The 23,554-nt window shown below is 42.2% G+C and overlaps 1 protein-coding gene across 6 annotated transcripts in view; it reads right to left on the bottom strand.

Annotated features, from left to right (window-relative positions):
• Positions 1–16,017, bottom strand: part of AGBL1 (AGBL carboxypeptidase 1) — a 445,869-nt gene extending 429,852 nt beyond the window's left edge. The window contains exons 1-2 of one of the 6 annotated variants that reach the window (XM_068695603.1): positions 15,796–16,017; positions 15,381–15,522 (exon numbers count right to left, since the gene is read on the bottom strand). In XM_068695603.1, the coding sequence (XP_068551704.1) occupies positions 15,381–15,431 (51 nt within the window). In that variant the 5' untranslated portion in view covers positions 15,432–15,522; positions 15,796–16,017. Of the gene's footprint in view, positions 1–15,380; positions 15,680–15,795 lie in introns of those variants that run through there. The other 5 variants (XR_011100595.1, XM_068695606.1, XM_068695605.1 and 2 more) reach the window with 5 other exon arrangements.
• Positions 16,018–23,554: the final 7,537 nt, after the last annotated feature.

The following is a 23,554-nucleotide window of genomic DNA, read 5'->3' as shown; positions in this document are numbered from 1 at the left end:
TGGATTTGGAGGCCAACAGCTCCATCCCAAGATCCTTCCGACTGGCAGCTCAGATTATTTTGCTGACCCACAAGTACGCAGGGAAGGAGTTCCTATCTCCTCATCCTGCTCCTGGGAACATGCCAAGAAAAGCTGTTATTTACTCAAGACACGATTATAAAATTCCAACTAAGCCACAGAACCAGGTAATCTCATTTCAGCAGACAAGTCACCTGGGATTTTTTCTCCATGTTTTGAAGAGCCACCAGAGATTATTTTTCCTGTCCCACCTGAAGGACAGCAGCTATTGGTGCAGTTCCCCTGTTAGTGCTGCCCTCAAATGAAGAATTCCCAGAAACGCAGTCATCTGTGTAGCTCTTGGGCTTTCATGTCTTTTGCCCAAAGGTACATATTTCTCCAACTAAGACATGCAAATTAATGAGGGTGTTTACTGTGAGTCTAAGCACTGTGGCTGAAAAAAATGAAGAATGCCCAGTAAGAAATCATACAATATTAATTTGTGCAGCATGATATTTACTAATAAATATTTTATTTGAGGAAAGGAGTACAAAGCTGTTATTCCACCCGCAAAAATTATGAATGCAGAATTAAAGAAGTAACTTCTGGAAGGCAATGGATAACGTGTTTTCTAACAATGCTCCTATTAAATTAATTGTTGGCTGTAGTCCCACAAAGCTGTGTGACTACTTGGAAATAAATATATAAATATATAAATGTATGAATATATAAATATATTAATACATGTATATTTATATATAAATAAAAGATCTGGGCTAGCACACTTCTAGAGTTGTTTTTTTTTAGAGAGAGGCTGAGGAATAGGATGTCCAGTTCCAAGTTTTATTTGTTTGTTTGCTTGTTTTTAAATAGCCTGTTTCTAAATAGGGAAGCAGGATTTGACATGTTCAAAATACATCCTTCTTTCTTCTCTTACCCTTAATAAATACGCTCACACAAATAGCAGCAGTCAGAAGCCTAACTGTCTGTGTAATGACACTTGCATCTGCAAGAAAATCTCTTGTTCACTGCATTCAGAGTCTTTGGAAGAGAAATCTAGGTGCAAAGTTAAACTAGCTAAAACCAAGACTAGTTTAAGGGCTGAGAAGGATTAGCCCTCTCTGTCTCCCGAGACCTCCAGAAAATATAGAGCTGCTAATAACTGCATTAACACCTAAATCAGAGGCTCCCTTCCTGATGTTCTGCTGCCAGCGAGGTGGAGGTGTGCACCAAACCCAACTACTCAGCACCGCTAGTGTTAGGGGTTTGGCAGCTGGACATCTCGCACCTATCAGGTCTTGCAATAACCGCAAACTAGGTTCAGCGCCTTACGTTCTGCGCCTTGCCAGAGTAAATTGCTTTTTCTAATTTAAGTAGAGCTAAAAATTCATGTTAAAAAAAGGAGAGCAAAATACCCTGGAGAGTTCCTTGCTTGTGTGCTCCCATCCTCAGCCTCAATATTCAGCCAGCTAGCTGTGATTTCTTGCTGGGAGGTTATCAATAGTATTGGATATGCGGAGGTTTGGAAAATATCATTATTTCTGAGGGGAAAAAATACATTCAGGGATCTCTGAAATTTCACTAGGCAACCTCAGAATAAGGGAGTGTTGCAACTCAAGTGATTACAGACTAAATGAAGCACTTCGTTACAATCCTAACGTCATCCAGTGTTAGAAGAATCCCAAGAAGTCATGGTCCTGTTGCCCCTGCTCCCAAAATGTCCAAATGTCCTCAGCATTGCCACCATCTTCTGTGGTAAACAGCAAGCGCATTTCTCCGGGCTAACCTGGGTTTCCTCTGCCCAGGAGTCAGTCAGATAGGCCAGGAAACTCCAAGGAGATGTGGAAGGGAAGGGGTCTATTTAAAGAAGTGGAGAGGAGGACCTTACTGCTAGGATAGTGTCCTAAGTGACCTCCTTAATCCTGCAAGAGAGGCATTCACAGCTGTGTGGGATCATGTAGCCCTCAAACTGTATGCAGGGCGGCCAAGGGGCCTCCAAGAACAAGACACGTGGTCTGACTGCTCCTTGCTCCTGTCTGTGAGCTCTGCTTGCTCCTGAGCACCCCTGCCTGGCCTGGATGGTGCCCTCTCTACCCAACACCAGCCATTCTCATTCCTACTGATGCTCACTACTGATGCTCAAGCCAGGCTCTGTGCATCAGCCCAAAGCAGCACTTGTGGGTTTTATACCAAAAAATGCAGCAAAAACTCACAAAAATGTCTCTCTGTAGCCTGATGCAGTCAAGTGTGAGGGTTTTTTATGATCTCCGTTGACCTGAAGGTATGTTTTTCTCATCTTTGCTTGCACTTGGGTGTGATAACCTGCAATTATTTTATTTTTTTTTCAATAACACACCAGCTCACAGTTGGGTTCAGTAATTAGGCATCTTTCATAACGGATGGCAGATCATCCAGGTGTCTGGGCAGAAACAGTGCCTCAAAGCCAACTTCTTGCACATTATTGTACGGGACTTTGCTCCTGTTCATTGAGCTTCAGGGCTTGTTCTCAAAGGATATGTGCTACGCTCTGTGGGAATGAACCGCCACAAGGCAGACATGGGCAAAGTCCAAACTTATATCTGAATGTCTTCAAAACACTGAAGGTGTTGAGATGTAACAGCTTGGCGTGAGCTGATCTCTAGCCAAAATAACTTGGTGAATAACATGGTGGAAATCATCTGTGCCAAGGAATCCTACTATATTTAATGCAATAAATTGCACTAACATAACACCTTTCATCACAAGATCACAGATTTCTTTACAAATATTAATTAACACCTGCCCCACTGCATCCTTCATCAAGGCTATCAGATTCATTGTCCCTTGTTTTTTGCTGCTGGTGGGAAATTCACTTAGGCATCACCTAAGTGAGTCGATGGCAAAACCAGGGGCAGAGCCCAGACAGTTAGTAGGTAAAAAGCAGAAACACTTTCTGCACAGAGGTATTACAGCTACTTGACATTAGTGTGTCCTAGCCTTATTTTTGAAGTGATATTCATCCTCATGCCCAAGGATGAGAGAGATGCTGCACATTTACACAGGAGCTATGAGGCACATAGATCGTGATTTTGCCTGCTGCATCACAAAGTCTCCAAGGTGTTTCACTTCACTTCAGAGCAAGGTTGTTCATCATCTGTGCCACACTGTTAGCATGTCACACTAATACATGTTCACATCCAGATATCTGCAGGAATTATGCCCTGATAGAGTGCAATTTCTTGGATGCCTTTAGCAAAGGAAATTGCTTTTTTCTTTCCTGCTTTTTTCTCATGCCAAAGTTCTCTCTATATTCTTAAAAAAAAAAAAAAAAAAAGATTGTCCTTCTGCAGAAGTTCCTCCTGATACAAAGTTCCTTTGTGTCACTTCCTCCTCTCACTAATGCATCTCTAATAGAGCAATTACTTTATTATGCAGAACCAGTGGTAAAACACATTATTATATAACCTTAAAATGCTTCTGTCAAATTGGAAGTGTTAAAAGAATGAGGAAACTTTGAAATAAATCAAAACACGTGATATTCTGCAAAAGGCTTTTAGATGTTCCCTTGAATATTTCTAATGTTCTTTCTGTAATTTCTACTGCAGATAAATTCTCAGAGGTTTCATCTCCTATTTCACAATAAGTTGCCTCTGACACCTAAAGATTTTGACGGGATTTAATGTTATATCATTCACGTTTTTCTTTAAAAAAAAAAAAAAAAACTATTTTTATTCTAGTGCCAAAATTATCCTAGTATGTGTCTTTCACACTTTCTTTATAAGACTTTATATAACATTAATTATTCTTGCACGACAATTTCTGTATGCATGCTAGCACCTACTGTTTATTGGTGTTTCTTGTGTTTATTCCTAAACTTTATATTACTTTACCTGTTACTGAAATATTTTAAAATATTAATGTTTCATTCAAATGCTGCTCTGTTACAGCTACTTAACACAACTGCCACCCAAACTTAATAGGGAGGAATCTGTGTTTTCCATTCAGTGTAGTTTTCTTTTCCTCTACTTGTGATGAAAGAGCATCATGAAACATGCTACAATTTTTCTTTGTGAGATTTTACGGGCGCACTCCAGAGTATACTCTCTCTTTCAAAGAAGAAGTGGATTTGTAAATTAACAAAGATTTTTTTTTTTTCAAGCAAAGGCATTTCTCAAAGTGCAAGTGAGCTTGGAAAAAATCCAGCCGTACTTGCTTTTTAATAAAACCATAGGTTTTGAATACCACAGCAAATATAAACATGTGCAGGTGGAAGTAAACAACCATAATGAAGATACTGCTGTCCTCTTCTTCTCTGTGATGTTCCTGCTTAGCTTAAGCAGAATAAAGCCACAAGAGTCCCTGTGTCTACTCTTGGGCTGCCTTGGCACTTTCTAGTGTAATGTTGTGTTCTGCTGGGGCTTTTCTCTCTGTTCCAGGGCTAATACTCCCATTTGTTACACATTAGGCTGAGATTGACCTGCTAGGCTGAAGAAAAGGAGCACTGTAAGGTATGTTCTGGTTTAGGCTGACAGCACGCCTTTCTCTTGCTGAGAAAAGTGTCCTTATATGTCAATCTACCCCGCTTTCAGGAGTGTTTTCTGGAACAGCATTGAAAATGCCTTTAATCAATCAACACTTAATAATGATGATTGAGGTATGGGTAGCAGGGACATACTGCTAATAACTATTGTTATATTGTTAGTCACAGCTTATTTTTGTAGGAGATAGAACCTGAAAGTGAAAATGATGAACCTATTTTTCCCATCCAGCGTAAGTGAAAAATCAAACAACAAACGAAACTCGGCATCTATAATGAATAGCAAACCCTGCTTCAAAATTCTTAATGATTCGAAGTATTATTACTGGTAATGTAAAGCAGAACATCTGTCTAACTGCATTATTGAGAGCCATTTGTCTAGATTTTAACAGCAATCTCTTAAAAGCAAAGCCCTCAGCTCTCTGAAAAACCTGCCAAGTTTTTAAATGGTATGACAGTGGTATGTCATTTTCCATCCAGAAAGTAACAAAGGTTTCTATTATCTTTAGTCTATATCCTATGTAAGACACCCAGCAGAAGCAATCCAATGCCACCACGTTAAAGGCAGGCATGTTTGGGGCTTTATTCAGACATTGTTAATTCAGTTCAACAGCACAGAAGCACTTGCAAACTAAGTGCTGGCCGGTCAAGCTAAAAAGCATTTTATTAGCTCAGTGAATGAGTTCACTGCTGCATTTATGCTCTAGGAAAATGTGACAGGAGTTAAATTTAAAAATACTAGCCCAGGGTCCTGTCTGAGAGTCCTGAGCTGAGATCAGGCTGATGTAGATCACGGACATTGCAAAGTGAGAGAGAAATGAGAGCTTCTGCTCCTGCCAGCACCTTTCTCTGTGCAGCAAGGCTGTGGCTCTTCAGCTGAGCAAACTTTGCCACTTGCTGTGCCTGCAGGTGTCTGAAGAGCCACACTGAGCCAGAACATCCTGACCCAGGAGGTCAGGAGCATGGTGTCCCCTGCTGTGACATTATCTACTTTAACTTCACCTTGCTGAGACACCTGTGGACTGAGCAGAACTCCCTGGGCTGGCATTAGTTCACAGAGCTTGAACGATGCTGGGAGTCAGGCAGGTGATAGCTGCAGACATGGTCCTTTGTGAGAAATCATGGCAAAAGGACAGACTGCAAATAAAGCAGCCTCGTTCAGAGACTCTCCTGAGACTCTTATGTGAGAACAGGCTGAACACGTGGTGGCATATGAGTCATAAAAAGAGGGGATTTTCAGCAGGAGCCATGTATTCCTCTGCTGGTGGTATAGCAAAAGGGACCTCTGAGCTCTTCACAGTCTCGCCCATGTCTGGCTGAGATCTGAGCAAATGCAGTCTTGATGCCGGGGTGGGCTGATCTCTGAGAGAAAGGTGAATTTTTCAGGGAATACCCAGTAGGCGGTTCAGTGTATGCCGAAACATAGTCATAAAGGTCTAACTCCTGATGCCTTTATATGTCGCCAGCATGGAGAAACTACTACGTAGTTGTTGTTGTGTCCTGTTTTATTTGTGCATGGTCCCATTGGTATAGCAGTGCTCCATAAGCTTTGTTAGGACATAGCTTTGTTAGGGGAACTCAGCTAGGAAGATTTCCATCTGTTTGATCTGTCAGCCACTTAGATAATCATCTTTTAGATAAAATCCTCCAAAGTTTTCAGTGAGATACAGCTTCTGCTATGGGAACTTTTGAAACAAACCACTAATAAGTATGGTTTTCATCTCTGAGAGCAAGTCATTTTAATGGATCTCTGCTTCCAGCTGTCCCCTTGAAATCCCTGTGCATTATGGGGAGATCAAATGACCTAAGCCCTATTGGAAGAGAAATTGTTGAAGAAAAACAGAGCCAGGCACACATTCTCTTTCACATTTGGCATCTCAAGCTCTCTCCCCCATTTACAGAACATACCATGGGGCAAAAGACCATTCAAATATAGGGGACTTTTCCAAACAGGAGGCCAGACAAAACAGGGCAGTACCTCTGCTTTTCCCTAGCCTCTTCAGAAACTGTCCCCATGTGGATGGAGCTGGTTTATTCCTGGAAGAATGGAGGGTTGAAAGAGGCAGTTCAGTTTGTTCCTCTGACTTCATCAGATCAGCATTTTAATCGTAGGGAAAGGTCAGGTGGACCATTCTCCCTCCTCCCCTCCTTTTGCAGCGCAGACAGGTGGGCATTCACTATGCCAAGTGAACTGCTTATGGAAGGATCTCTTTCTCTCTCTGTCACGCTTCTGCTCGTCAGGTTAATCTTGAATAAAATGGAAGGCCAACTTTATCTTCACTGTAAAACTTCTGCTTTGGCCTTCCAGAACAAATGCCGTAAAAATCAGAGGATGGCAGAGGACCACAGGCATTACGCTGATTTCACCCAGCGAAGGAATGCCATCTGCTCATGAAGTAAGTCGTTCCACCCTTTGGTTTGGGAAAGTGTGAACTAAGAAGTGAACTAAGTTCCACCCAGACTTGACAGATGAGTTTTATCTGAATTTAGCAACTAAATGGAGAAATCTGGAGGCACGGATATTAAATGAGATTGAAAGAAAGAGTTTGAAGCAGTCCTGAGTACAAAACCCAGGACTCCTGTTTTAGCCATCAATACCACATCGTTCTGTGGAAAGGAAGGGAATAGATAGCAGGGAGTGTGGTGGAGCAGATGGGTCCAGGGGAGAGGAATCTGTTTACTGAAGGGATCAAATTCCCATTGGGTCCAGCAGGAAACCTGTGCCTGTAAATTACACCAACAATTAATGCACATAAAAGACTTACCAGTTGTTGACTGGAGAAAAGTGCAACATTGTGGTGCTTCCATGGCTCTAGTCTCAGAAAAAAAATGTTTTACCTTCAAAGTGTCCCTTGTTGAAAGGTGGAAAAAAGGCAGGATTTCTTTGGTAGACTAGTTATTTCTCCCAAAGGACATTTCCATGTCAGAATTACTCAATTTTCTAATAAGAATCACCATGAAAGTTTTGCTATTCTCATTAATTCCACCTCAACCTACAGCACCTTTTAAAAAAGAAGGCTGTGTTCTTCTTGGAGAACAAACCACAAGAAGAAAAGGAAAAAAAAATCAGCCTTGTTCTCTAAACCCCCTAAGGGAAGGAGGTTTCACTTTGCCCAGTGAATTTCTTGTCGAGCAGATGTTATTCTGTCAATCAATAGACAGTCTAAAGCATTCATTCTCTTCTGTGTAGCTCAGTACTGCCTGTGGGTGGAGGGGTCTCTACTATATTATCTTTGACCTCTCTAGAAGAAATCTCATGAAATCAAGGACAAATTCTTGACTTCTAAAACCTTCATTTCTTTATAATAAGATAGGTCTCTACTCAGTAAAACAAAGGCCATAACAGAGCAACAGATCATCAGGAAATACTAAATCTTGGGTGCGAATTTGGTGTCTTCATTGATTGATGTTCTTGCTTCAAAGTCAGCATCATTCAACTGCCTTTTCTGAAATTAAACTGTCTTTCATGACAGCAGCACAATAATGCACACATAGCTTCTAGGACTGTAGGCACTGAAGACCCACCAGTTTCTCAACTAGGCTGGACATCCATACCTATAGTTGTACAAGAAAAAACTGTGCGGCTTCCCCCTAATGCTCATTCCCTACCTCCTGAAGCAATCTTGTTTTTGTCAATGCGGAAAAGGGAGACAGGTGAGATTGCCTTGAACTGATCCCAGTCTCACTAGAGAAGATGGTCACTCTCTTTCAAGAGTTATGTCCCACCATTTTCCATCCTTTTCCTCATCCTTTCCTGAGGAGATGATCAGTGAGCCCGGCATGCAGAATGGTTCCAGCTCGTGGATCAGCACTTCTACGCTATGGCCCATCAGGCTCTGAAGGCCAACAGGTGCAAATAGACAGTCCATGAGACAAGTGCGTATTAAAAGAACAGGGAAAGGCAACAGGGAATTATTTTATATCCTGGTCTGGTGAGAAGAATGTAGTCATGGGGCTAAAGTCTGGCAGAGCACGACGACATGTGTGGGTGATTAGTACGTTTGCAGATATAGGATTTGCAAAGACCTGAAAGCCTGAGGTTCTCAGGTCTCCATATATCAACCCTACCACACACAGCAAAGGGCCACCTCTCCCCAGGACCATGGCTCATTTCATGAGGAGCTGCTGGCAAATACCGCTTCAATTGTGCACTTCTCTTGAGTTCTTTGGAAAAACGGGCTTTCATCTTCTCTTTCCCCAGAAGCACAAATCCTCCCCCAACTTTTCTCACGAATGTAACGATGACACACGTTGTGTTACCTATCTTGGCACAAACAGGAATAATCACACAAAGGCAGTGTCCCTGTGACAGCAACGTATCCAGGGCAACTTTCAGCCCTGCTATACCACAGTGAGTGATACGAAATCCCTCCCCATCTCTTAAATTCCTGGTACATTTTGGAAATGTTTTCCTTTCTGTTAACACACATCAGTGAAACTCTCTGCTGGTGTTAGAAGACAGTGCTAAAGTTAACCATTATCAGCCCACACATTTTTCTATACAACCAACTGTCCAACTGTCTTGCGCTCTCCTCTAAATGTAATATGATGAACTCTAGCTCCAAATGTCCATGAACATATTTTATACCACAGATATATATCCCCATTACAGATAAAGCCAAGCGTTGAATGAAAAAAAAAAAAAGAAAAAAAAAAAAGAAGAAGAAAAAAAGAAGTGTCAAAAGGATCTCAAAGCCATTATGCACAAAATGGAGCATAATATACTGAAAATAAGATTATGCTATATAAAGAAACATGAGTAAAATCTATTCAAGCAAATACCTCTCTGTATGAAAACAACTCATTTCATGTATTGCAGAGGGAAACTATTGAAGCCCAAGAAAAGAAGAAGGTTGAAATTTTCCATTGATATAAAAGTATTGATGTGATATAATAAATATAACTGTAGGCATACAAAATGCCCAGGGAAGCAAGGTAACCACCAGCAATTATTCTTGACTTACATATAGATAATCAGATGTATCTGAATATTTTTTATACTGTATGAGAAATACGAGTATTATAAGCAAATGCATATACCTTCTTAGTTAATGTAGCTTAATGTGTGTTTGTGTCTATAATGCAGCGCTTGTCCAAAAATATGCAATATAAAGCTGCTTAACATGATATAACGTACCATTATATTACATGCAAATTGCCTAAGTTAAACAGCATGGCCATGAATGCAGTCAGGCTGGGCCCTCAACAGCTGAGAGACGACAGTTTTAAAATGTTCGTGTCATTTCATTTGGCCCCCTGGAACAACAATATATATTTTCTTAATTACGCAATAACTTGCTGTTTTATTTCACAAACCTCCTGCTTCAGAATGAACAGTGTCTTCTGCCTTGAAAATCACCCCATATAGCTTTTTGTCCTCATCGTTTAGCATGTGGTCCTGTGCATTATTTATTGTGCCCAATCGAAGCCCTGCACTGAAACAGAATCACTAATTCGTTCCACATTTTATTTTTTTTTTATTGTGTTTTCACCAGAACTTTTTCTTTTCAAATGTTCATTGCCTGATCTTCTCAAACACTGGTATGAGACATGGTGGGATTATTAGCCATTTTACGTAGAATTAAGTCAGATGCAGAGGGTTGTGACCCATTTCTCCAGACCTGCATTCTAGTGACAAGACTATCCTGAGCATTTGCATTTCTTCACTAAGGGAACCCAGGGGTCTTGAGGAATTGAGGAAAAGACAGACTGAAGCCCACTTTAAAACTGACATGGAAAGTTCTGCTTGATTTCCAGGGCCAAAAAAAAAAAAAAAAAAAAAAAAAAAAAGCCCTCTCTTGCTCAGTCCAACTGTATTTGCTGCCAAGCCAGTCTCTGGGTGTATTTTGCACCTCGAGGTCCTACATCCTCATTAATGCAGTCACAGGGAACTCTGGAGAGCCCAACTGGAGGCATTTTCAGAGGAGTTGGCAGTGAGCTCAGAGAAACAGCTGCAGCCAGCCTGGGGACAGAGAGTGAAATTCTGGTCCCATCTTGGCCAGTTGAAGGGTTTCAGCAAAGCCCAAAAAGTGCCTCATGCTGCCTGTGAGCTGCTAGTGTTCTGCTCTGATTTGCAAGAATGCCAGACGTTGATATTTCCCCATAGCCTTACAGGAATTTGGGGTTAATACCCAAATGCTAGGTGAACAGCATGATCTCCTTTTCCTTTGGTAGGTGCCTGGTCTCCTCCTGCTTAGCAGTGCCCCATGGTGGTGAGGCAAGAACTGTAGGGAAAAGCACTGCATTACCTTTAGGTTCTCTGTGGATAGGGAGAAGATGACAGCTGAGGTGGGAAGGACAGGCCATGACCCTGAAAGTTAGGGTGCTGGCCTGAGCCATCTCTATAGAATTGCCTGCAGATTGCCTTCTTCTTCTTCCACAATTAAAAGAGAAAATGGACATGTGTGGTCTGAGTGGCTTTGGCAGTAGAGACAGGAAAGTGATGTTGGCACATCCAAAGTTTCCCCATGAAGGGTTTTTCCTGGAACCCCATAACCAAGTGTCTCATGGACCAAGCTGCACTACTTTAGCTGCTCCAAAGCTAGAATATTTTCTGTAAGGAATAGGAGAATGTTAAGTCTCCACTGCTGTTCACTTTAGGTACAACAATGTCAATAAAACTTGTTTAATGAACCGCATAAAAATGGCCATCTGTTTTTGAGCTGATTTTTCTTCCCTGTAAGGGTATTCCACTAACCCCTGCTTGCCAAATTGCCTCTCAAAAATACAAAACTGAACTCCAAGCTCCTCCACTCCCTGTGCAATCCAGTGGGCATTCTGTTTTGTGAGCAATTCTTTGGATTTTACATCTGTTTCTCTCAGTCCGAGGAATCTCAGCAGCTCTGTTGACAGAATAAGTGCAAGGATGCAGGGGAGACAAAAGCATTTTGTGAAATGCGTTCATATTCATTGTCACTGAAGCAGCACAGCTATCTTCCCACTTGACTTTAGGATAACAATAGAACTGCTTTGTCAGCCAGCCAGCAGACCAGCTCGGAAGAGGCAGCACAAAGAAGCAGAGAGGTTCAAGTTAGCAAACAGAGGATCCTGTATCCCTTCCCTGCTGGGCACCACAGTCATTCAGTGAGGAATCCTTTTACACAAAACACATCCTCCGTGGGTACATAAGATTTTCACCTCTTTCCTTTTGAACCATAGCATTTAGGAACATTTGCAGTCCAGCACAGTAGGGCGAAGTATGAGCCAAAGATCTGCCAACGGCCCCAGGGGGTGCCAGCTTAGTGGAATATGCACACAGGGAGCATGGCTTCAGGGAGCATGTGAACACCAAGCTGAGAGCCAACAGGAAATCTGGGACTCCTCAGGCGACACGATGCACTGCACACTGCCATGGAATAAGGAGACATTCTCAGGAGGAACCAAGGCAGGCTCACATCTGGGATTGGCAAGCAAGGAAGAGAGCAGAGAGAACGCAAGGGAAGAAACAAAATGCTGCTTATTTAGCTAACGAGCATGAGGATGGAGTGAGATAAGGGCTGGGACAACCAGCAGTAGGAAAATCGATGCTCTAAAACCTGAAGTGATTCAATAGTCTGGGACACAATGAAAGATGCTGTCTTAAGTTTTCTATTGCTCTGCTTAGCTACTAGCAGCTTTTTAAAGTATCACCCAGATAAATCCTCCTGGCTTTAAAATAAGCAAGAGATCAAAACCCAAACTCTGGGATTTGGCATGAGGGAGGCTTCCTGAAAAATGGGATGTCAGAGTTTCTCCCCGGCAATAAACTGTACCTGGGGTGGATGCTGATTTCTGCCATGCTGTGACTGAGGAGTAAGGTGAAGAGTAGCAACCTGCCCAGCCTTGGTATAGGTAATGTACCAGCTGCGTATGAAAGACAGGGCAGAGCTGGGTGTGAGGTGAAGTTGCTGTAATTCAGAAATAGGAGTAGAATAGAATGGCAGAGGGATGGGAGGTGATAACTGTAGGAGCACTTCACATGGGAAAGGTCAAGAAGAGAGAACAAAGAAGGTAATGGTGTTAAAACCAAAAAAAAAAGAAAAATACAGAAAACTCCTAAGTGCTTGGCTCTGCAACTCTGACACAAAACCTATGAGACAGGGAGAGGTTTTTCTTAAATCTGAAACTCACATTTGAAAGCTGCACCTTGTAAGCAATGAAGCACTTTTTACCTAGGGATCTGAAATGTCATGTCTTCCCTACAGTGATATTTTGGTGACAAAATGCAGCTGCACTTTAAAAGCAGTTTTTGCTTTTCACCTTGTCACTTTTCAGAACATCTGTAACACATCGCGCTTTCATGGGTTTGAGCTGTCTTTGGAGGATCATGCTCCTTTGTTGTGCTGGGAACAGTTCTGAAGAACCAAAAGTGTTTCTTTCTTTGACTGGAGCAGGAATTCTGTTAGGAAGTGCACGTTTTTCAGGTTTTGGTCTGCATGATAACATCCTTACCAAAGCCAGGTTGTGAGACCAGGAGGAGAAGAGATAGATTGTCCCCTTGGCTGAAGGTGATTGAGCTTATCTCAGGTGGGTACATCATCCAGGCTGAGAATAATAACCCACGACAGTACTTGGAAATGAGGTAGAAATCTAGCCCCGACTGAAGGAGAAAGGCTGTTTTTATTCTTACATGTAAATTCATAAAGACTGGCTTGGTGGGTGAATGTTCCCTCATTCTTCAGCTGAAAGCTTTCTGGTTACAAAGGAATATTACGTGCAAAGATAAATGGAAAATACACAATAATATTATCCTGCAGAATAGCCTGCTGTATTCAGCAGACATGTTCTCCGTGCCCAATAAAAGAATATGAACCAGCACTGACAATTTGGCAGGACACAAAAACAAAGCAACCATGTTTTGGACAGCTGTTGCAGAACATAAAAAAGTGCAGAGGGATGTTATCAGCAAATGCAAACATCAACAAAATGTATTATTTCCCAGGTCAGTGCTTTCCAATTGTTTCAAGCAAAGGTCTTTTTTATCACTGGATCTGTGTAGCAAAGATAGGTGACGGTGTTGCAGTGACAGTGGTGAAGTTTTGGCTGGAGCTAAGGGAGGACAAGGGGGATCAGAACATACCAGCATTATATATATATATTATATATATATATATACATGTATATGTCATCAACCACTTACTTCCTGTCCTCTCGCACCCATACCTCTGCATTTGCTTGAAGATACAACAAGAAAGCCTTCTGCTCTTCTTTAAGTGAATGTGGAGTTTTGGGAAACAAGGGTCTTTGTACCTAGATTTTGTAACACTAGGGTTGAGTGTTTGGCTACCTTGCAATTTTGCCAACAGTGCAATGTCTTTTGCTTGCAGTGGACCTACCTGTTCCTATTCTAGCCCCACATACAGCTTTGCTGATGAATCGCATACAGATGCACACGCAGCTCTCAATTATCCAATGTAACTGAGAGAGGACCGTAACTTAGATATGGCAAAACCACAATGTAGTACAGATACAGAACATGCATTAAACAAGCTGTGAGAGCACAGGGACAGGCAAGTTACACTGCCAAAAAAAAAAAAAAAAAAAAAGAAGACCAGTAAGGCAACTTTCTTGTGTGCCCGTTCACCTGCAGAACTCACTGCCACAGGGCGCCCTGGAGGGCAAACCAGGGTTTGACAATGTTACAAGAAATAAAAGTTGTTGACAGTTGCATAAGCTTTGTTAAGAATGTCAAGGCTGGTCAGCCCACACAACTACAGTTTTGAAGCCAGTTACGTACCACGGGGTCTTGTAACCTTCTCTACACACTCGTGGCTGGTCACAGAGACCTTCAGAGACACAAGGCTGGAGCTCCTGGGCTGACTCAGGTGGTCCGTGTGTTTCACACACCCTGCCCTCATCCTCTGTTCCTGTGGCGTGCAGCAGTGCGAGGCTTTGGTGGCCCACATAGCTGCCAGAGGATGCTGCTGCCTCAGATGTGAAACTGCTCTGCAGCACACACTGCCCAAAACTCCAGTCCCTGTGGGGCTCTGACCCAGATCAGGAAAAATGCAGACAACTGGAATTTCACCATAAATGTCTAAAAATGGATTTTTGTGCCGCTTGTCTTGGCAAAGTAGTTCCCACCCACCACTCATGACAAAAAAAAAAAAAAAAAGAGCTCATGAATGCAGAGGTTCCCCTCCCAAAACACGCGCCCTGTTTCGTAGGATAGCTCGTGCCTCAGCGTAGACATCTCCTGTGAGACCAGGAGAAGCACATCTTCGCTGGGAGAAAAGAGAAACAAGGGGATCGCCTACAGACAGACGAAGAGATACCTCTCCTTCGTCCCAGGGCCGCATTTGTCCAACAAGTGCGATCCTGGACCGAGACACTTCCCTCCCCTCTGCTCCTTGAGGACATTTACTGAGCACACCCAGCCCAGCCTTGGGAGGTTTTGCCACTTCCCTGCAAGTGCTTGGGAGTCTTGCTGAGGATAGTTTGACAGGGAGGAACTCGCGGTCTCCGAGCAGATCTGTTTACTCGTTCCCCGTAGCCCTCGGAGCAGCGCCGTGCACTGCTGCGGCTCGCCTCGCCTGCAGACTGACAGCGCTGTCAGGTCCCATTCATTGCGAAGCAGCCGGTTCCTCACACCTCCCTCGCTCCCCTGCTGAACGCGGTGAGATCGCAGGAGCCGAGCCTGCCCGCAGACGGGGCTCGGTGATTGATGCATAGCAGTAATTGCCAGCGTTCATCTCCAAATAGTGAAACTTCACTTCATAAAGGCGTTTTAGGGTGGGAGGTGCAGGTCAGGACTCCTGCATGCTGATGCTTTTAGAGACAAGCCAGCAGGGAGCTAGTAAGAACAAACTCAGCCCAACAAGTTGCTGCTGGTGAATTAAAGGGGAAAACAAGCCCAAGCGCCTTTCTCATTAGTTCAAGCTGTTCTTACCTGGAGGGTGGAGAGAAGGACTTGCAAGCCACTGGCTTCTTGTTCTGCCATGCTGCTCCCCACTCACAATCCCTCTTTCTAGCAGCAGACACAATGCAGCCAGAAAGCAAAGCTGCCAACTTGCCTGGCTGCTGCCCCTGTGCTGTTTAAGAAACGAAGAAGCTAAACACAGATCCCCAGACACACGCACACTGCTACCACCAATAATCACAGCAATGCAACTCTAGACCTCAGCAGGAGAGATAAATGTACCCCCTCCCTCCGAGCTCTCCCACTGTGACGAGAAGATTAATTCCTATATAAAGAATCCTGGGGATTAAGTAAAGTGCTCGGGAAAGGTCTGGGTGCTTGGTGTATGGCAGGGGGAGTGTGGGGAGGGTGGCAATAGCAACAAGAAAGCAGAAGAGCTACAAACCTCAAAGAAAGCCAGGGAGAAGGGAGGGAGAGCGCTGGCAGCCTGACAGTCATTCCCAGCTGACCTGCTGATCCATTCCAGACCCTGCGTGGACTCGTCTCTGTTTGACTCCGCTCCAGTGAAACCGGAGACGCGGAGAAGGCAGAGGGAGTGGGAGAGATGCCCTCGGTCTTAACGAGCGCTGACAACGAACGGAAGATACACCCGGCATGAGGGACAGGTGGAGCGGGATGGCTGAGGCTCACGGAGGGTTTTGGGCTTGCAGCCCCGATGCTTCTCTCCAGTCACAGCTGCGAAGGCCACGGGCAGTGCCTCGTAGTGGTTGCAGGGCAGGGAGTGCATGCAGAGGGCATCTTGTGGCTGCATGGCAAAGCCCAGGGGGGAAAGGGGAGCACTCACACCTCATGTGGCCACTTTGCCTCTGCAAAGGGCAATTCTGGGGGAAAGCTGGCTCCAAGGGCCACTACGGTGATTCACACGTACCCATCCATGTATGTGAGGTGAGGATTGTTGCTCAGAGCTGAGATCTCTCCCTGGTGCATGAACCATGCTGGGGTATGGCTGTAGTTGTAGCCTGAATTCCTAGGAGGGCACAGAGACCACTTTTAGCTTCAGCCAGATGATATCAAAGGGCTTGGTAAACAAAAAGGAGCAGGTAAAGAAGCTGAGTGGAGGGCTGGATGAGGTTTTTTCTAGGGAAATGTTTTCAATGAGAGAATGTCAACTGGTCCAACACAAACATTTTTTTCAGGGATGCAGAAATTTCAGTTCAGGTTTCTTAACACCAGAATGGCACCACTTCAGGTTGATCTGTAGGCTGGCTTTGGAGGCAATTACTTGATATGCAGAATTAAGGATAGATCTTGTCTTTCCAATTTTGGGACATTAATTTCAGTCTTTACCTCTTAAATACATAACTAATGCTGGTGTGGGTCTCTTTACCCCTTCCAGTAGGAGTGTTTCCATTTTGAATTAATAACTAAAGTCTTTAGAAGAAGTAACATGAGCCTTGGTCTCTGAGCACAAGACAAATGCTTACAGGACTCAGTGCCACAAAGTGACATACCAGACTGTCAATGTGTGCAGGCATTTCTTTCCTGAAGTCAATGAAGAAATCACAGATCGGAGCTAAAACCCTAATCTTCTAAGAGGCAGCTCAGTGAAGAATAAACCACTCTACTCTTGGCTAGGGACTGTTTTCATGTGAAGATCTTTCCACGCTGCAGAACCTCCATTGATCAAATGTTTTAGACAAATGCTAAGACAAATTCTCTCCAGCTCAGCCCAGTAATGTGTGAACAAGTGACACAAGCATGGCATTCCTTGGTTTCTGTGCGTGCCAGCAGGGTCCAAGGACGTCACTACCAGGTTATAAAATAAACCAGATTAAAATACCTTTGCATAATTATGGAGACACAGCAGGCCATTCATGGAGAATGCCACAAGGACTGTTGATTGATGGACAAGATGCTCTACAGACAACCAGGCAGAGTAAGAAAAGTTAGATGGATTCATTTCCTATCGAAGTTCAGCTTTGGGGATTTTTCTAAATGAAAATATTGATTTCAACAACAAAAAAAAAAACTGCTGCTCCATGAAATGCCATATATTAGACTGAGGGGTGGTGTCCTACCCAAAGAACACTGAATTTTGACCAGCCTTTGCAGGCATATTGCTTTCAGTACACCAAAGGGTTAAATGCAGAATGGCACTAGACTTTTCTCCCGTGGCTCTGTAAAAGTTCACCTAAAGAAACAACAGCCTGTGGTGGGCCATATTAATCTCACTGGCCCACTGTCTCTGGAGACGTGCTGAAATCTTGCTTTAAGTTAAACTTAAAGAATTTGGATGAGCTCTGAGTTGTTGAATGTTGAAGGCTTAGGCAGTACACAGGAAGATGAAATAGTGGAGTTGAGTGTAGTAAATGTGATACACATGGCCTCAATGGAGAAAACGTCCTGAAGTTGGAAGGTTGTTAAGTTTGGTAGTAAGAAGTTCAAGGTGTAAGAGCATCCCATGCACCATGCTCTCCAGATCTATCTGTCCCTCCTTGCAAAAAGATTCATCCTAAAGGCAAAGGAAACATCTAATGACAGTCTTAAAGCCTCCAAGAGTTAACACACTTGACAAGCAACTTTGAGAAAAGGCTTTAGAGTTTCTTTCACATCAGCAGGACTCAATAAAATCTAATAACAGACCATTATGTAAGGAGGGGAGAGAACCAAGAGAGTGAAGGGACGATGTCCTCAAATGGGCTGGGAAGGAGGAAGGTAGGTAATGGGTTTTATGAGCAGTTCCAGCACACTCTGTCTTACACAAATTAATGCCCTGGCAGAAAATAATTTCAGAGCTGATTAGAAGCTCTTTAAAGGAGCTCTTCCACTTTGTCGCTTTGTTCTCTTTCTTGTGACAATTGTACCTGTCACTAGAGCTGTGTGGAACTATTAATTCCCACTGTGTGACTGTTCAGAAGGCAATGAGAGCTGATGGATGTAAGCAGGCTACAGTGGCAGGCAGCCCGGCTGCCTCAGATCTCCTTCTCTACCACATCACACCACCAGATCCCTCACCTTCTCGATGTGAATTCATCATTATCACATGGTGATCCCTCTCCTTGTTGCATCATGAGATGGTAGATGAATAGTTAGCTTCCTGCCCTACCTAGAACACCACACTGCCCTCTGCTATAGGATCCCATCTTTCCTAAGCCCCTACCACACCCCCATGACCTGGTTCTTCTTTTCTGTGTGAAGAAGCATTAGAAAGCATTAGAAAAAAATGCAAAAAATTTCACTGTACTCAACCCAAGGGAAAGAGAATATCAACAGCAAAGCTTGGGGAAATGAAATCTCTTCCATTCTTTAAAATCTGGGGGTAGTTTTCTTGGTTACACCCAGAGGCTACAAGAAAATATCATACAACAGAAAGTTCCAGAACTTGCATTTGAATTAGCAGGGAGATTAACAAATAGAAATGCTAACGAAAAAGTCCAAAAGTGACAGCGATGCTTACATCAACGTAAAATGTACTTCAAAAACCTTTTGAAACCAAATTCAAAGCAGTAAATCTCAGAGGTTTCTAGTTATTCACCATTCTTCATAGCCATTGCTTCCAGATTTTTGTCGAGTTTCCAAATTCGTTGTTAGTTTCTATGAATAGGAGGTCCCCTACCTCAACCCTCAGAGGCTGAATAAGTTAGGAAGCCTACAGAGACAAATGCCAGAGGTAAAGCATAAACACTGTCCTACCCATTCATATTACGCTGTCAATCCAGCTTGAAGATTAGCTTGTTAAAGTTTATATTGATGCCACTGTTGTTTCCCCTGTGCCCTTAGGTTTATGTGATCCTTAAACAAAATGAAAATTAAACTCATGGCTGCAGCTTCCTACTAGTGCCGGAGTTAATGTTCTTGTGGGGAGGACAGAGGGCATTAGAAGCACAAAGGCAGGACCCCTGGGCTCTCTGCAGTTGCAGCACAAGCTCAGACCAGTAATTTTCTTTTCTTGTGCTCAAGGGCTCAGACACACAAACAAGTTAGAGATGTCATCTGATCTCCAGCAAATATGTGCACACACTTTTAGCCCATAGCAAAGGTAAGATAATACAGGATGATTTTACCTGCATTAAAAGAGCATTCAGTCCAATTATTTCATTTTATGAGTTTATGCAGAAACCATTACCATGGATCAGCTGACACTAGGTAATATTTTAACCACAGAAACTTGTTCTTGTGCCTAACCCTACATTTTCCCTACCTGTAAAAGGAGATTTTGAAGCTTTCCTTGTTCAGATGTTGTAAAGCTATAAAATTTGTAAGCTCTCATTCAGAAGCATTGTACAAAAAAATAACAGTTTTCAGCTATAGCATTGCATTAGAATGATACAAGGGTAAAAATCTCCATGGATGAGATAATCTGGAAATTTTCCTTGTGAACAAAGCAATGAGAAGACAGAAGTCCTCTGCCAGATACCTAGCAACTGTAATATTATTGATTTGTAAATTAAAAGTAGGAATCCCACGCAAGATTACAACATTTTAAAATTTTCCTGTGTTATTTTCACATGCCCACTTATTCCAGTTCAGCCTGTTCTTTCTCATGTGAACCCCCACTGAATTACATTTGAAAGTAATTCGCAGGCTAAAGAAAAACTAGCCCTAAGAAGACTTAAATACAGCAGCTGTAGAACGAGAATCAATATCACCAAAATCAGGTGAGAAGCCACAGACAAACTTCTCCTTTTTTATCTAGAGTCTATACCTAACAAATGCATAAAAAAACTCATTCAATTTTTGGACATTAGCAGCAAATGAAGTCGAAATAATAAAATTATCTTGGAAACCTGTGAATAACCTGAGGATATTTTCACCTAATTCTCATAAAAATGACACCAATTTTGTACTCAAGTTGCACATCTGGATTCTAATAGGATGATTTCCATTTTTAAACCAGTGAGATAGATGAGAGAACAGCCAGGTTCCATTAAAAATGGAAAAAAAACCTAATTGGATAAATTATTCATTCCAAAGCCAGCCGGAGTTTTATGAAACACAACTGAAATATCACTGTGTAAAATATTGAGTTAACTGTCCATGTTTCACTTCTATTAAATAAAGAAATGAGTTCTGCCATCAAAATTACATGTAGCCAAGAAATGTATATATTTTAATAAGGGGATATTGTTTTATTATTATTATTATTATTATTATTATTATTATTATTATTATTATTATTATTATTATTATTATCTGGATACTCTTTTCTCTAACAAACCCTTCATTTTCATTGTCTTTTGTTCAAGCACAATGCTTATCATAAACGATCGCCAGAGCAATATTAATACATATGCATGTGGAAAAGATATGATTTTCCATTTGTGAATACATACGTAGAGGTTTACCTCTCTGAATAACAATGCCCCTCCCCATGAAATAATTTACTCTTCTACAGTAGTGAAATGGTTAAAATGACAATGAAAACACAAGAAGTCATGACGCTGAAATTGATTTTCAGATGCTGCTGGAAGTGACCCAAGACTCCTGCAGCCACTGGACAAGTTAATATCTTTTGGGTCAGAAACATACCACTGGAAATTTCTGGTCTTACCCTGGTTTAATATGAGGCTGGTACTGTACAGAGTGCCTGGGGCAGAGAGAGGAACAGCAGGCTTAATCAGAGTTTTGCTTCTCTGGAGACATTCCTGCCATCTCACCTTTCATTTGCTGCTGTACAGCAGTGTGGCCTGAGGAGCATCATCTGGTGGACACGCTACAGTTCATTTCTACAGCAGCATGATGACCAAGGATATAGGACGTGGAAGACCATAGGGATGGTGTATCGGAGGCTACGGTAGGTATATTGTATGCTGTGTCAGTATGTGATAAAGGGTATTTTCTTGCATCACTGTCCTTTCTGACATATGCTAAGAGGGATGCTTCCATATAAAGACATGCTCCCACTTCTTTCTTTCCAGGTCCCTAAAAACTACTCTCATTTTAAAGGCATTAATAGAAGCAAATAAAGAGACCTGCTATAAAAACACGTTAACCCAGGCTTGAAAACACACTCTGCTTTTGCAGTCTAGGCTCAAACAGCTTTCACATGACCTCTGCACACTTTGGATCTCTTTTGGAATAACAATGAACAATATTTTGGCAAATCAGACTTTGAGCAGTTGATCAATTTGGTCGTGAACTGTATCATGAACCAGGAGTGGAAACATGCTGGCTCAGTGCCATGCTGTCATTTTCTTCATCTAAGAATAAAAGTTTTCATTTGTCAAGTGGAATGTATGTTTCTTACACCCTGACAGATTGTCAAATATTCTGAAATATATTTTGTTGGGCTCTTATTTAAATCTAGTTTATGGAAAAACAGCTATATATTAAACACACATACACCACTTACCCTAAGGAAGATGTATGTAACCACTTCACTGCTGTCAGGTATTTCCACTTTGTCCCTACAAAGCCCCTTACTGTGCTCTTCAACGCGTCAGATCCAACAGGTAGACAACATTTGCTCTGTTACTGAATACTACAAGTGTGTCTAAGGCTGATCTACCCACAGCATTACCAATTGTTCCTATTCCATTCCAAGAGGAGACACCTGCTGTGCCAGTGAATCTTTGAGATGCAGGCAAGTGGAGTCCCTCACTGGGCTGCTAAGACTTCTGGCCATTAACACAACACAGATAGGAGGGGGCTGATCGTCCCACCTCCTGCCAAGTAGCCCATGATGCTGGTATTTTCTTGAACGACAGCAGTAGGGATGTACTGAAGAAGCCCATGAGGAGGATGAAATAATAGTGCAATAGTTAAATTAACAGCACTGATATCTTACTTGCCTTTATCAAGTCTCCAGGCAACAGTACAAGGTAAAGGTCCCTTGTTTTGTCACCTACAGCTCTGCAAATATTTCTGCTGGACGAAATACCCTCCCTGTTTTCCTGCAGACATACCTATGTCAAGATTTTCAATTGCTTATATTAAAAAAAAAAATAAATAAATAAAGGCAATTGAATCAATTGTTTTTCATACCCTGACAGCCTGGTTCTCATTTTCTTTGTCACTTTTGTCATCAATTTTGTCTGCTTAAAATGTCTCTATGCTAATTTAGTTGTATATGGCACCCAAGTTGCAAAAGTGTGAGCACAGACATAAGTGCAAGACAGGGAAGAATCTGTTTTGTTGAATGTTTAAGGAAATGGACTTTATGCCAGCCAGACACAGCAGTACACAAAGCCTTCCCATTAACAGAACAAACTGTGGTATATCTGTCTTTTCTGTTTGTCTCACATTTAGCATCTCTGACACACACAGCAACATTCAGTATGCAAAGACACCAGGAAAAAAAAAAAAAAAAAAAAAAAAAGATAGCTCTGGGAGGATAAAAAACAAAACAAAGAAAAAGGAGAACACTCAGACCAAATGAACAACCTAGTGGGTCATACATTTTAATGAGACTAGCAAATGGAGAAGATGGCAGGTTGGGCTGTTACAGGTGATACCTTACCAGGACACAGAGAATTAACTCCAAAATATATTTCACACCCAAGTTTTTGTAGAAGCTTATTTGGCCATCCTGCTTCCTCTTATTTTGCTTTGATTGCCACAAGCTTCCAAAATGAATGAATATCACGGTGAATAAATATCATTCCAGGGCTGAACTGGACAATTAAAAACACCCATGAAGGTACAAAAAGCAAAGAAAAAGCAAAATGCAGGATGTATGGGATTGCACACATGATGGAAGACTGGTAATGCTATACTATCAGCTCACATTTAGTGCTGTACAAACTAGTTTGTCAGAGGCAATGCCTGAAGGGCACCTTCAAGATAGTCAGAGGAAGCACCTAAATAAGAAACCACTTTTGACCACTGGACCTCTAAACTTGACCATTGCCATAGCAAAAAAAAAGCACTGTGACCCCTTATAAGTTTGCAAGCACTTTATCCCATGCAATAATGTTTCCAGCAACAGTAGGCTACTAAACTTTATTAATTGTATTTGATAATTGGTACTGAATGACTTCACTGACCATCCAGCTGCATCAGAAGGCCTGGGAGTGACTGCTCTCTAAATGTAATGTAACTGGGTGCAAACAGAAAAAAAAAAAAAAAAAAAAAAAAAAACAGGAAAATTCCTCCTTTGTCCCTGTATCTTGAGACAGAAATATCAACAAAAATGACAAGTTGTGTTTTTTTGTTTGGTTGGTGGGTTTGGTTTGTTTTTTGTTTGTTTGTTTGTTTGTTTGCTT

This window comes from Anas acuta, chromosome 12 (genome assembly GCF_963932015.1).
Source record: "Anas acuta chromosome 12, bAnaAcu1.1, whole genome shotgun sequence".
NCBI lineage: Eukaryota > Metazoa > Chordata > Aves > Anseriformes > Anatidae > Anas > Anas acuta.
This window is presented reverse-complemented; position numbering and strand designations above follow the sequence as displayed.